Consider the following 13,299-nt stretch of genomic DNA (forward strand, 5'->3'; position numbering starts at 1 on the left):
ATCACTACTAAAATATAAAAATTAGCCAGGTGTGGTGCCACATGCCTGTAATCCCAGCTACTCAGGAGGCTGAGGCAGGAGAATTGTTTGAACCTGGGAGTGGAGGTTGCAGTGAGCCAAGTTTGCACCACCGCACTCCATCCTGGGTGACAGAGTGAGATTCCATCTCAAAAAAAAAAAGAAAAAAAGAAGAAAGTTCTCCAGATAAGGAATTCAGAAGTGGAAGAATTCAGCAGTTCAGAGCAGCAGCTAAGGTAGCGCTACCTGGGTGTGTCCTTGGGGCAGTTCCTCCCCTCTCTGAGCCTTGGTTTCCTCACTTGTGACGAAGTAATGATAATCCCTGCCTTCTGGGGTCGTGAACGTTAAGAGTGGTGGATAGTGAGCGTGCCCAGGCATGGGGCCTATTAGACATTAGATGTGACAATTATTAGAGAGGTTATGTCTGCCTTCCCCATCCCTGTGTCCCCAGTGCCCCGTAGAGGGCCTGGCACAGAACACAACTTCATCAGTATTGGATGAAGAATGAGTGAATGGAATAACCTGGAGTGTCAGAACAGGAGGGGTGTTTGGAGATCCCTGAGTCTCTCCCATTCTTTGGGTTGATGTAAAGATGGAGGCTCAGACAGGAGAAGGGATTTGCTTGAGGATTCAGGGGCACCTATTGCAGACGGAGGTAGTATGGTAGTGAGGATGAAGAACATGTGTGTCCTTGCACAGAAAAACCTCTGTAAAGTGGAAATTCTGTACAAAGAAATGTGAGGAAGTATTGTTTTTTGGTATTCCAAGCAGTTCTCTTGACAAGTTTCCATGCAGGCCTAGAGAACCACTCCGCATTCTTCATGCACATGCTGGGCTTTCCCATTTCCCTGCCTCTGCACCCATGTCCTCCCCTCCACCTGCAACTGCCACCTTCTCTCTAAGCTGCAGCTCAAGTGCCACCTCCTCTAACCCCTCCAGCTCCCTCCAGTTGCCAGGGTCCTTCCCTTATTCAGGACTCTAATGGCCTCCTCTGGTCACCTCCCAAGGTGCCTGGCTCTATACCTTGTGGCAGAGTTGCCCATGCTCATGCCAACCCTGCACCCCACTGGGTCATGTCTGCTTCATCTTCTCTCCCCTATCCCTGTCCTCTGGTCTGGTACAGAGTGAGACTTCAAAGGCATGAGCTTGTGGGAGGGTGAGGGAGGAAGGCTGTTCTCTGACAGTCTTCCTCCCCTAGGAAGGCTTCCTCCATGCCAGGCTGGAGTGTGGGCTCCCCCCGGCCCCGTGCTTCCCTCCTCACACAACTGTTTTTTGTTTTTTCTGTCTCCTCTCCCAGGCTGGGAGTTCCCTAGAGTAAAAAGAACTGATTCCCCTGAGAGGTTCAGGCACGAAGTAGGCAGCATTAAGAGTTTGTTGGGTGTTCCACTGGATGGATTAATAGATAAATAGATGGATGAGTAGGTGGATGGATCGATGGGTGGATAGATATGGATGAATGGATAGATGGACAGATGGGTGAGTGGGTGGGTGGGTGAGTGGGTAGGAGAGGGAAGGAATAAAGTGAGGGCTCAGGTTGTTAGGGTCATTCTCTAAGAGACAGGCATCCCTTTGTCAAGTAGGGCCTCAACAAAATCCCACTGGGCTGAACATGGCTTCACCACTCCTGTCCAGAATTCTTTCATTTTTACAATTTGTTCATTCACTCATTCATTCTTTCTTTTCCCAATGTCTTTTATGAGGATTAAATGCATGACTACACATTAAGTGCTTAGAGCAGTGTCTGGTGCATAGTGAGTAGTGTATGACACTATTATTACTACACAGGCAATTCCTGAGGGTCTACTGCATGCCAGGCCCTCAAAGTAGGCTGTGCTGTAAATTCACCCCCACTTAAAAAAACCCACAGTGACATACAGGCAGGCCCTCACCCCTCTGCACTGGGGCTGGGGCCTGGGGAGCTGGGTGGGGTGGGGGACTAACAGCTGTCCTGGGGTGCTGGGGCGTATCCTGCCCGATGAAGGCCTGTGGGTGGGCCCCAGCGCAAAGCAATGCAGAGGCTCATGTCCCATTCCTGCCCAGCCCTGCTGCTCTTACCGGGGCTGGTGTTGTCGTAGCGGTATGGCTCTGAGATGAAGTGCGGGAGAGTCATGAGCAGGCCCGCCAGGGCCACAAGGATAGCCCCATAGCCAATCATTCGTGGTCGGTGCACCCGGCTGCCAAAATAACTCACAAACACAATCAAGGCTGTGTTCCCCACCTGCAAAGGGACCAGGTGACCCATTAAGGTGGAACAGTGCCCAGGGCTGGGGGCCTGCACCATCCTTATCTCTATCTCCAACTTCAGTATGCCCATCTGAATAACGGACTGAATAAAAATCATCTGGGTCCCTCTCCTGGGTCCCCCTCAGAAGGGCCGCACTGCCCCCTTAGAGGAGAGAAATGAGGGCAGAGCGGAGAAATCTAGGAGTTCAATTCCATTTTTGAACACAGATTGGACTCCACGTTAGAACGTGGGGAGGATGGGCCATCAAATGAAGGGATTTCGAGTTTCAGGAATGTCATAAACAAAGTCTAAAGCCAGGTCAAGGCTTGGATTTTTTTTTTTTTAGACAGAGTTTTGCTCTTATTGCCCTGGCTGGAGGGCAATGGTGCAACCTCGGCTCACTGCAACCTCCTCCTCCCGGGTTTGAGCAATTATACTGCCTCAGCCACCCAAATAACTGAGATTACAGGCATGTGCCACCATGCTTGGCTAATTTTTGCATTTTTAGTAGGGATGGGGTTTCACAATGTTGACCAGGCAGATCTCGAACTCCTGACCTCAAGGGATTCACCCACCTCGGCCTCCCAAAGTGCTGGGATTACAGGTGTGACCCACCATGCCTGGCCTAAGGCTTGACATTTTGAGCCTTAGGATCACAATCCTAGGATGTGAGTTCAGGAGGGGACTTCAGAGCTTGCAGGGCAGGGACAGTCTCTGCACCATGAGCAGGGAGCGCATTCGCTCTGCTGCTTATTGGTTGGTGACGGTGGGTGAGTCCCAGACCCTCCTCGCTGGGGGAGTGGGGCAGTGTCAGCGGGGGAGCCAGGGAATGGCTGACCCTGGAAAGTACAGCTATACTCCATAGTGGCCGTATCCATAGATAGGGCCCTGAGGCCCAGAGACAGGGGAGTGACTTGCCCAAGCTCCCAGAGCAGGGTAAGGACTTTCCCCTCCCACCTCTGACGCAGGTGCTGAAGAGGATCCGGGGACACTGCAGCTGGACAGCCTTGAGTTGTGAGGAATATGACACAGTGAGGAATATGACACATTACCCAGGGGGAGAATTTCATGGGAATCTGCACGGGGGATGGGGAGAAAGACAACTTTCTTCAGGGTAAAAACATCTGGGAGGGGAAGGACTGAAGGACTGGGACACAGCTGGACTCTGATCTCCAAATCCACCCAAAGCAGCTCATCTGCTCCTCCCTGCTTGGCTGCGGGCCCCACAGGCCTGTGAATCCCCAGGCAGTTCTAAGGACAGACACCCTGCGCCATGGTATCCCTCCCTCAACCACCCTAAGGCCCAGAGGTTCTGCTCTTGAGGCAGTTTAAGCCTCTCTCACTACCATTGAAGTGGCTTTCTTTGATTCCTTCCTGGGACAGGCAATAACTGGGTGCCTGAAAAGGTAAAGGATGCAAAAGGGGACTGGGTGGATATGGGGACCCTGGCTAGCTCTGAAATATCCCTGGACCTGACACAGTAGAGGTTCCCAAGGGGAGACAATTAAGTCCAGGTCCTAGAAGACAGCTGCAAACTCTCTGAGGTTTCAGGCAGGCACTGGGACAGGGGTTGCCTGAGGGCACTGGGAGGGGAAGGCCTTAAGGTGGGGTAGTGAGAGGGAAGGTTGGTGGAAGGTGCAGTGCAAGTCTCCCTCAGTGTCCACCCCTGTGGCTGGGCAAGGCCTGTACCTCGTTGAAGGAGACCAGCAGCCCCGACGTCTGGCTGGAGAGGCCGAAGCGCTTTTCCACTGTGGAGATGGAGCTCTTAAGGTAGCCGGAGATCATGAGCTGTGCCAGCTGCAGCAGACTGTGGCACAGGACGAACAGCTGTAGGGGGACCGGGAGGCAGGCAGATGTGGGCAGTGCAGGGGGAGACAAAGAGAGGGAAGGAGGCAGAGAGAGCAGCAAGGAACAGAGATGGGGGAACAGAGTCACAGAAAGAGACAGAGAGCGGGAGAGTGACCAACAGAAGAAAGACAGAGAGAGACCAAAGGGAACAGGCAGAGGAGGAGGGAGGGGAGAGAAAGACAGAAAGGGAAGAAAGGCCAGAGGAGGTAGGGGGCAGAGAGAGGTGGTGATTGGTGTAGCTCACAGCTTCTCATACAGGACTAAAAACTAGAAAAGCCATCCTGAGTACACTCCAGGGACCTGGGGGCTGTTGAAGAGCCATAAGACCAAGAGTAGGGTCTTCCCATGGCCAGGAATGGTGGGAGCCCCTTTGACTCTCAGAGCCCCCCTTGGCTGGTCTGGACTTTCCTCCCAGTTCCACCATCCTGCCCCTTTCTCAGGGAAGCTATCCCAGATTCACCCAGATCCTTCTCTATCCCACCCCTACTAGTCCTCTCCCAGAGTGGCACTGTGAGGCCACCTGCACACATTGAACGCTACCCCAAACATCCCAGCCTGCCTGGAGTCTCCTCCTGAAAAACTCTAAGAGAATTCCTAAGAGAAGAAAAACTTCAAATGATTAAAAAATAGAGTATTTATGACAAAGCTTGATATATTCACTCTGTTCTGAGTCTCAGTTTCCTCATCTGTACAATGAGGACAACAGCCTGAGTTCCCAGGAATATTGTGAGAACTAAATAAGATCATGTGTGAGGGCACCCGGCACAGGGCCTGGCACCCAGTGGGCTCCAGTGGACGTTGGATGTTCACAGCTGCCCTTGGTGGAGCCAGGACTCCCAGTATCCACACAGGTTCAGGATCCCCAGGGTACTTCTCTATTTCTCTGGGAAAGTGGGAAACAAGGGGTGCCTCATCCTGTACTCCTCCAAGAGCACCCCTTTCCTCCCTGGGAGGAGCGAACACATACTGGCCACCTTCCATGTGCCCGAAACCCAGCTGAGTGCTTTTGTAGATCATCCCTTTGATCCTCACAGCCACCCATTGTATAGATGAGGAAACTGAGGCTCAGAGAAAGTCTTCCTTGGCATTACACAGCCAGTACGTGGCAGAGCCTGCTCTTCTAGACTCAGAGTCCCCTGCCAGGCCCTGAGAGGTACCTTGATGTTATGGAACACACTTGGCCGCACGTCCTGAGGGTCTGGGCTGGCTTTGCCTCCAGGTGTGTTTTCTGTGCCCATCGTGGCCTTGGTTTCCTTGTCTGGTACCTGGGGTCCCTCACCCGCTGGCCCTGAGGGACAGAAAACCAGGGAAGGAGAATAGATAGAATCCCAGAGAATGGCCCTGACCTGATCAGGTAGCCCTAGACCTCAGAACCAAGCTCTTTCAGGAGGAAGGGTTCTTAGTGGTTGATGAGAATCTGAAAATCAAATCACCTTCAGCCTTCCTCATTCTTAGGTCACAGTTCTGGAAAGGACTTTCCTAAAAGGGTGTGTGTCCCTGTGCCCCTACTGACCCAATGCCTACTGGGTACCTATTTCACACCTCACTCTGCTCCCAGCAAAACTTCCCTTCTGGGGAGAAGCTGCTGACCTCCCCACACAGCAAAACTGCAGGTAGTGGCCCCCGCAGGAGGGTGAGCCGTGCACATTCTCAGCCTGCCTTGGGTTGTGAGACAGCCTGTGCTCTTGGAGACTGAGTCTGGGCCTGGGACTGTTTGGTTCAGTCTAGAATCAGAGGTCTGGAGCCAGAGGCAGGGTCAAGGCTAGGTCCATAGTCAGGGAATAAAGGCTTTTCTGCGGTGTATTGCGGAATAGATTTCAACTGCGGAGTAGATTCCAACCTCTGCAAAGGGAACCCCTGTGCATGTCATCACAGAGCTAACCAGCCAGTCCCCACATCACACCATCAGACCATGTTGCTGGTCAGGGCGGAAAGGGCCCTCCGAGCTCATCTCATTTAACACCCTTGTGGACAGAGGCCCATGGGGTGATAACTGAGGACACAGAGCTGTCTTGGACCCTCGGCCTCCTTTACGCATGTTGGTTTTCCTCACATGGTAAATATGGTAACCCTCAGTATCTCACTCACTGCAATGAGAGGAAAGTTCAACCCCTTCAGAGGCATCTCCCAGGGTCTCCTGAGCTCACTGTCAGTGGGGAGCCCGGAAGTCCAAACTTCAGACTCCACCCCTCCATTTAGACTGAAACCACCTGCTCTTCCTGGCAGCCCTGGTCTCCCCGGCCTTCCTCCCCTCCTGCGGCTCCACTTCCTGCCGGAAGCCTCCATTGTTTTATGTCCCTCTCACCACCGGCAGGAGCTTCCTCTCACTCAGCATGCTCTTTCTGGAGCCTGAAAATTGACCTCAGGATTCCTCTGACCTGGGGGACTCTCACTGTATCTCCAGGGCTGAAAGACAAACTCAGGGAGGGGGCTACAGAGGCCCTGAACCACCACAGGTGAAGTTTTTGTGCTCCTCTTACAGGGTACCTGGGAGCCTGAGGATTTTTAAAATTGAGATGTAATTTAGTGTCATAAAATCCACCCTTTTAAAAGTGCACAATCCAGTGGGTTTTAGTATATTTACAAAGCTGTACAACTATCTCCACTATCTAATTCCAGAATATTTTCATTCCCTCATAAGAAGTCCCGTACCCATCTGTAGTCACCCTCCATTCCTCCTTCTTCCCTGGCACTCATCTACTTTTTGTCTCTATGAATTTGCCTATATTCTGAACATTTCATATAAATAAAATCACACAATATGTGGCCTTTTGTGACTGGCTTCTTTCACTTAGCATAATGTTTTCAAGTTTCAGGTATTAGAAACATTCATGTACAAATTTTTATGTAGATACACATTTTCAATTCTCTTGGGTGTATACCTAGAAGCAGAATTGCTGGGTCATACGTTCATATAAAATAATTCTGTGTTTAACTATGTGAGGAACTGCCAAACCATTTTCCACAGTGGCAACACCATTTTACACTCCCTCCAGCAATGTTCCAATTTCTCTACATCTTTGCTAGTACTTTTATTGTCTGTCTTTTCAATTATAGCCATCTGCATAGGGTACAGGTGGTATCTCAGTGTGGTTTTGGTTTGCATTTCCCTAATGACTAATGATGTTGAGAATCTTTTCATGTGCCTACTGCCACTTGTATATCTTGCTTTGGAGAAACGTCCATACAAACAGGTTGAGGAATTTGGCTGAGGAAATGGAAGTGCGTGTGGCTAGGGAGGAGTCCCTCGTGGGGGCATAAACACTCAGAGGAAGCAAGGAACTGTTGAAACAAAACTGACACCTGACAGGAGGAGATGGGAAATTGGCCTAGGGAAGAGGAGTGTTGTGGGACACTCAGTGGGAGTCACTTTAAAGGCAAGGAGGAAGTAAGGCAGTTCAAAGCAAAGGCTCCCAGAGGAGGCGGAGGGGACCATTTCTGAGCCTCAGCTCCTCTCACTGGCAGCAGTGGGTTACCTGCTGTAGTCTGGGCTCTGTGCCACAGGCTCTCTGTACACTGGCCCATGAACCCTCTCCACAGCTCTGTCCCTTTGGTGTCTTATTATCTCTATGCTTCTGATAACGACACCCAGGCTCAGAGGAACTAGCTTTGCTGGTTAGTATTGGTCCCAGGACTCAAGTCCAGGTAGGTGTTAAACTCAATGTCACTCAATGCTCCTTGTACAAGTTTGACAAGGGGAAGAAGCACAGTGCTTTTCTCTGTCTTGGCCCAACCAAACCTAGCCAGGTCACTTCATAGGTAGCAGTGCCAGTCCACCAAGGGGCCAAGCCAACCAGATGAGAGAGCGGGAGCTGAGGCTGGCAGCAGAAATCCCTGACCTGGAGCCCCAGCTCTGAAGGAAACCCAAGGAATGGATGGGGGAGAGGGGTGGAAGGCCTGTGGGCTGGCTCAGAACATGAGGCCCCCCGCTCCAGGCCAGACCCTGGATCCTCCATTTAGCTTCCTGGGTATACTGGAGACATTCTTGCTGTGCCCCAGCCTGTCTAACCCCAGTTCCAGCCCCACAGCCTCTCACCTGCCCACTCATGCGCTCCCACTCCAGCCTCACCTCTGGCTCTCCCTGAAGCTTCAATCCGGCCTCTTCTGTCAAGACTCAGAGCCTTCCTGGGATTACTTTATCATTTAGAGATATGGCTGTTTGTGGAGGGCAAAGTCCACAGCCTGTGCCTCTGGGCAGGGGAGGGAAGCACTGGCTACGTTCCTCCTGGCTCTGAGAGGTGCACGAGTCATGTATTTGGGGGGTCAGTCAGTCACTGAATGGGGCTTGTCAGGCAGGCTGTCCACTCCCTCCAAGCCTTTCCTGTGGGCTGGGGTCTCTACTGATGCTCTGACAGCAAACCTTTGCCTCCCTGACTCAGGGCGGAACTCCCCTTGGAAGGATGGTCAAGTCCAGGGCTGCATGTCCTCCTGTTGAAGGGCACTGAGGCCCTGCCCTGTTCTGTGGGGCCTTTGTCAGGAGCCACCCCTGACAGGAGGAGGGGACGGCCATGGGACTGAACCTGGGCTGGGCTGGCAGTCGCCTGTGGGAATGAGGGGACCTGGGGCAGTGAGCATAAACACTCCCAGGTGGGCAGCTAAGTTTTGGGATCCCACGTAGGCCAGGTGGCTCCAGGGGCTAGGGACCCACAGTGGGTCTGTGTGCCTCACTGTCAATCGGTCACTTGGCTCATCACTCGTGCAGGCACACCGTGTCCACTTGCTGGCAAGCCAGCCAGCCAGCCGGCCACTGTCTTTCAGGAGAGCTGTCTGTTTAGACCGTCAGTCAGCCACCTGCCTGCAGCTCCTCATAAGACAGTCAGACAGGTTCCTGAAGGTCTGTCAGCCACAAACTTCATTTCCCATGTGTCTGGTCAGTCGGAGACTCCCCCTTCAAGGCTGCCCTTCATGGGTAGAGTCAGCATTCTCCACACCACCTGAGTCTGGGTAATGAGGAGCAGGGTTTCAGAGACCAGCCTGACTGCAAGGACCACCTTCCTTTACCTGTTCTCCGCAGGAAAGGCTCGGGATTCTGCTTCCTTTGGCTGCCTCCCAGCTACAAAGGGCAGATCTCAGGGAAATGTGAGGCTTAGAATAGGCTTTAAGGCCTCAGACCTGGGTTGGAATCCCAGCTGTGCTACAAGCCCATTGTGTGAGCCTGGGCACATCCTTTGAGCTTTCTGAGCCTCAGTTTCCCCATTTGTAAGGTGAAGATAACAGTATTTACTGATGGAATTCAGGACACACTATTCCCCAAATATGGCACCTTGGCCACATTTGAGAAAACAGTAGAAGCAGGTCCTAAAACTTAGGACAGTCACACCACTCTGACCTTCTCCCGCCTTTCACCCTGAAACAGGTCATAAGATCCTCATTTGAGAGTTACTCTCTTTCTACCTGGAGAAAAGAAACAGCCTTAACTTTGAAGATGCAAGGACATAGAGAAGAATCCAAACAAACAGGCCTTGCTAGATTTCCCCAAGTTTATCACCATTAGCACACACCCTCTTTGTGCAATACTTCTCCACAACTATATACTTCTTCATCAAACTTGGCATAAAAAGTCACAAGTTTTTGACATTTTAGGCTAGATGATTAAAAAACAATAAACCAGCGTGGACAACATGGTGAAGCCTCATCTCTACTACAAACGCAAAAGATTAGCCAGGTGTGGTGGTGCATGCCTGTAATCCCAGCTACTCGGGAGGCTGAAGCAAGAGGATCACTTGAGCCCAGGAGGCAGAGGTTGCAGTAAGCCGAGATCATGCCACTGCACTCCAGCCTGGGCAACAGGGTGAGACTCTGCCTCAAAAAATAAACAATTAAATTAAATTAAATTAAATTAAAAATAATAAAAACTAAAAAATTCAAGAATACGCGGGTTTTCCCATTTCTTTGGGTCTTCATTTCTGAAGGCCCCCGTGTCATGGAAAACTTACATTAAATAAATTTGGGCCAGGTGCAGTGGCTCACGCCTGTAATTCCAACACTTTGGGAGGCCGAGGTGGGAGAATTACCAAGCCCAGTAGTTCCAGACTAGCCTGGGTGACATGGTGAGACCCCATCTCTATGTAAAAATAATAATAATTAAAGTAAATCAAATTTTTAAAAGCCAAATAAATTTGTATGCTTTTCTCCTGTTAAGTTGTCTTTTGTTATAGTGACTTCAGCCACCAGCCTAGCAAAGAGTGAGGACAAGAAATCTCTTCTCCTCTATACGACCTCAAAGAGGTAAGGCCTCTGGGGCAGCTGGCCTGACATATAGGTGGCCCTTGCTCTCCTTTCCTGGGGGCCATTGCTCTCTTTTCCTGATAAATATTCAAGCACATCTGAGGCAATCGGGCCCAGCTGGACCCATCCCCTTCCACACACACCTGGTCTTCCTCCAGGTAAACCCCTCCATCCTGACATTGCCATTCATCCATCTCTGGATCATCTCTTTCCCTCTCTCATTCAAGCTGTAACCAACCACAGGACCCAAGGAACTGGACCCCTTCTCTCCAGGCACACTCACTGGCTAGGAGGCAGTGATACAGGCTTGAAGCCCCCGGCTACAATGCAGGGACTATAATCTCTCCTTCCTGGTGCAGAAAGCATCTCCTGAGGATGAAAACCATCTATCCCCACATTCAGCCTGAGCGCTAAAAACCCCAAACTGTACCTTACACATCTACATACACATGATGGTATTTGCTATTTCACTGTTTTCATTAGCAATTTTTTTCCTCTTCCTAGACTGTCTATCCAAAGCAAATGGTTTGATTGTTCTTTAGAGAAACTTCCTGAAAGATGGATCAGCCCTTCAAAGGAAGAGGCTGTGGCCCTCAGATTCTCAGACTCTCTCCCCACAAAATCCAAAATCACTGAATTGAGATTCTTACCCATCTCCATCTCCATCTTCATCTTGAATAGGGGTTGGGTAAGATAAGGCTGAGACCTACTGGACTGCATTCCCAAACAGTTAGGCATTCCAGGTCACGGAATGAGATAGGAGGTCGGCACAAGGCACAGGTCCTAATGACCTTGCTGATAAAACAACTTGCAGTAAGGAAGCCGGCTAAATCCCACCAGTACCAAGATGGCAATGAGAGTGGCCTCTGGTTGTCGTCACTGCTACACTCCCAGCAGTGCCATGACAGTTTACAAATGCCATGGCAATGTCAGGAAGTTACCCTATATGGTCTAAAAAGAAGAGGCATGAATAATCCACCCCTTGTTTAGCGTATCATCATGAAATAACCATAAAAATGATCAACAAGCAGCCCTCGGGGCTGCTCTGTCTATGGGGTAGTCATTCTTTTATTCCTTTACTTTCCTAATAAATTTGCTTTCACTTTACAGACTCACCCTGAATTCTTTCTTGCACGAGATCCAAGAGCCCTCTCTTGGGGTCTGGTTACCCCTTTCTGGTAACACCAGCAGCAGATGCTGGGCAATCCATTCCTCATGATAATGGTAGACGCCCCCCTCCAGAGGTGTTGGGGTGGGAGGCAGCCAATCTCAAGGCTACAAACCCCTGCCTTGGGCCCTTCCTACCTCCTAAGTTGTCTGAGATTCCCTGGGCCTGCAGATACCCCTGCCAAGCTCCTGCAGCCCAGCTCACCTCTCATCTCTCCCTCCATAAAACCCCCTCCCAGGCCAATTTCCGCTGGTCACTGTCTTGCATGACTTATGTTTCCCTCTTCTCTGCCTGACTAGGCAATGAATTCCCCCAGGGCAGACGCTGTCCTGTACTCCCCCAGTCCTGGTGGATCATGTTAGTTCCCTGCTGAAACCCTCTGGGTGAGAAGACTTTGGATTCAAATATTTGTTTTGTCATATCGTAGCTGTGTGACCTAAGACAGCTTATTTAGCCTCTCTAAGCCTGTTTTCTCTGTGAGTTAGTGAGCAGTGTCTATCTCCCAGTGTTTTTATTACAATTAAAGGAAAATGTCCTATGCCTGATATACTGTGGTCCTCAACAATGGTTAGCCCCTCCCCAACTCCCAGCTCCATCTGCAAACCGTGAGTACAGGCTCAGCCCCAAGGAGGTCAAGGTTAGTGGAAGCTAGTCCCATCCCATGTACCCCCCCACCCAAGTGGGCATTATTCCTTGGCTCCAATAGATTCTTGCAATTCCCCAAATTTGTCATGTTCTTTTCCACCTCAAAGCCTTTGTACAAGCTGTACTCTCAGCCTGGAGTGTCCCTCGTCCCCAGCAAACCACTTATCTTTTGAGGCCTGGCTCACGCCTGGCCTCACAGTGGCTCACGCCTGTAATCTCAGCACTTTGAAAGGCTGAAGCAGGTGGATCACCTGAGGTCAGGAGCAGGAAACCAGCCTGGCCAACATGGTGAAACCCTGTCTCTACTAAAAATACCAAGATTAGCTGGGCGTGGTGGCGTGTACCTGTAATCTCAGCTACTTGGGAGGCTGATGTATGCGAATTGCTGGAACCTGGGAGGCCGAGGGTGCAGTGAGCCGAGATTGTGCCATTGCACTCCAGCCTAGGCAACAAGAGGGAAACTCTGTCTCAATAAAAGAACAAGATTGTTGAACTGAACTAAACTAAATGAAGGGGAAGAGAAGGCTGGAGCATGGGGTCTGTGGGTGGGGACTGCGGTGGTGCACATGAGTTGGGATGGGGGCAGCATGAGGGCCCTGAATGCTCCAGTTCTTTGTTTGGCCTGGCCCAGCATTCTGGAGGAGAGAGAGTCAAAGGCAGGAAGGGGGAATGTCTCCAGGCATTGGGCTTGGCTGTCATATTTGGGAAATTCCTCCCAGCAGGACCTTGGGTGGTCTGCTGGGAGGACAATAGCATGCTTGAGGTCTAGCTTTGTGAGACTCCAGCTGTTGTTTCTTGAAGGAGATCTGGCAGGGTCGCAGAGGGGCCAGGCAAACTTTCTGGTGGTTTCCCAGCGCAGTCAGGGAGCCTGAGCTGGGACTTTCTGTTCCCAGTTGTAACCCTGGCTACCCCATCTAGACCCAGGATGACCTAAAAAATGGCAACTACAGCCTGGAGGGAGGGTCTCCCTAGGCCTAAAACAAGGAGCCAGAGGCTCAGAGATATGCAGCTATGGCTCAAGGCCATGCTCCATCTGCTCCATGTGGTCCCAGCTAATCTTTCTCTGTACTTAAATTGATCCTTTAAGGGGTCCATGTTATCCCATCTCACTCGGATCATGACTCTCTTTTTTTTTTTTTTTTTTTTTTTTGAGACAGAGTCTCGCTCT

The 13,299-nt window shown here is 50.9% G+C and overlaps 1 protein-coding gene across 4 annotated transcripts in view; it reads right to left on the minus strand.

Moving 5' to 3' along the window:
- Positions 1-13,299, minus strand: part of SLCO2B1 (solute carrier organic anion transporter family, member 2B1) — a 55,315-nt gene that overhangs the window by 37,719 nt on the left and 4,297 nt on the right. Inside the window, exons 1-4 of one of the 4 annotated variants that reach the window (XM_011942025.1) lie at positions 8,127-8,243; positions 5,248-5,378; positions 3,932-4,069; positions 2,074-2,236 (exon numbers count right to left, since the gene is read on the minus strand). The exons of 1 other annotated variant lie outside the window; for it this stretch is intronic. In XM_011942025.1, coding sequence (XP_011797415.1) covers positions 2,074-2,236; positions 3,932-4,069; positions 5,248-5,328 — 382 coding nt within the window. In that variant the 5' untranslated portion in view covers positions 5,329-5,378; positions 8,127-8,243. Of the gene's footprint in view, positions 1-2,073; positions 2,237-3,931; positions 4,070-5,247; positions 5,379-8,126; positions 8,244-13,299 lie in introns of those variants that run through there. 2 more of the 4 variants (XM_011942024.1, XM_011942026.1) reach the window with 2 other exon arrangements.

Source organism: Colobus angolensis, unplaced genomic scaffold (genome assembly GCF_000951035.1).
Source record: "Colobus angolensis palliatus isolate OR3802 unplaced genomic scaffold, Cang.pa_1.0 Scaffold205, whole genome shotgun sequence".
Taxonomy (NCBI): domain Eukaryota; kingdom Metazoa; phylum Chordata; class Mammalia; order Primates; family Cercopithecidae; genus Colobus; species Colobus angolensis.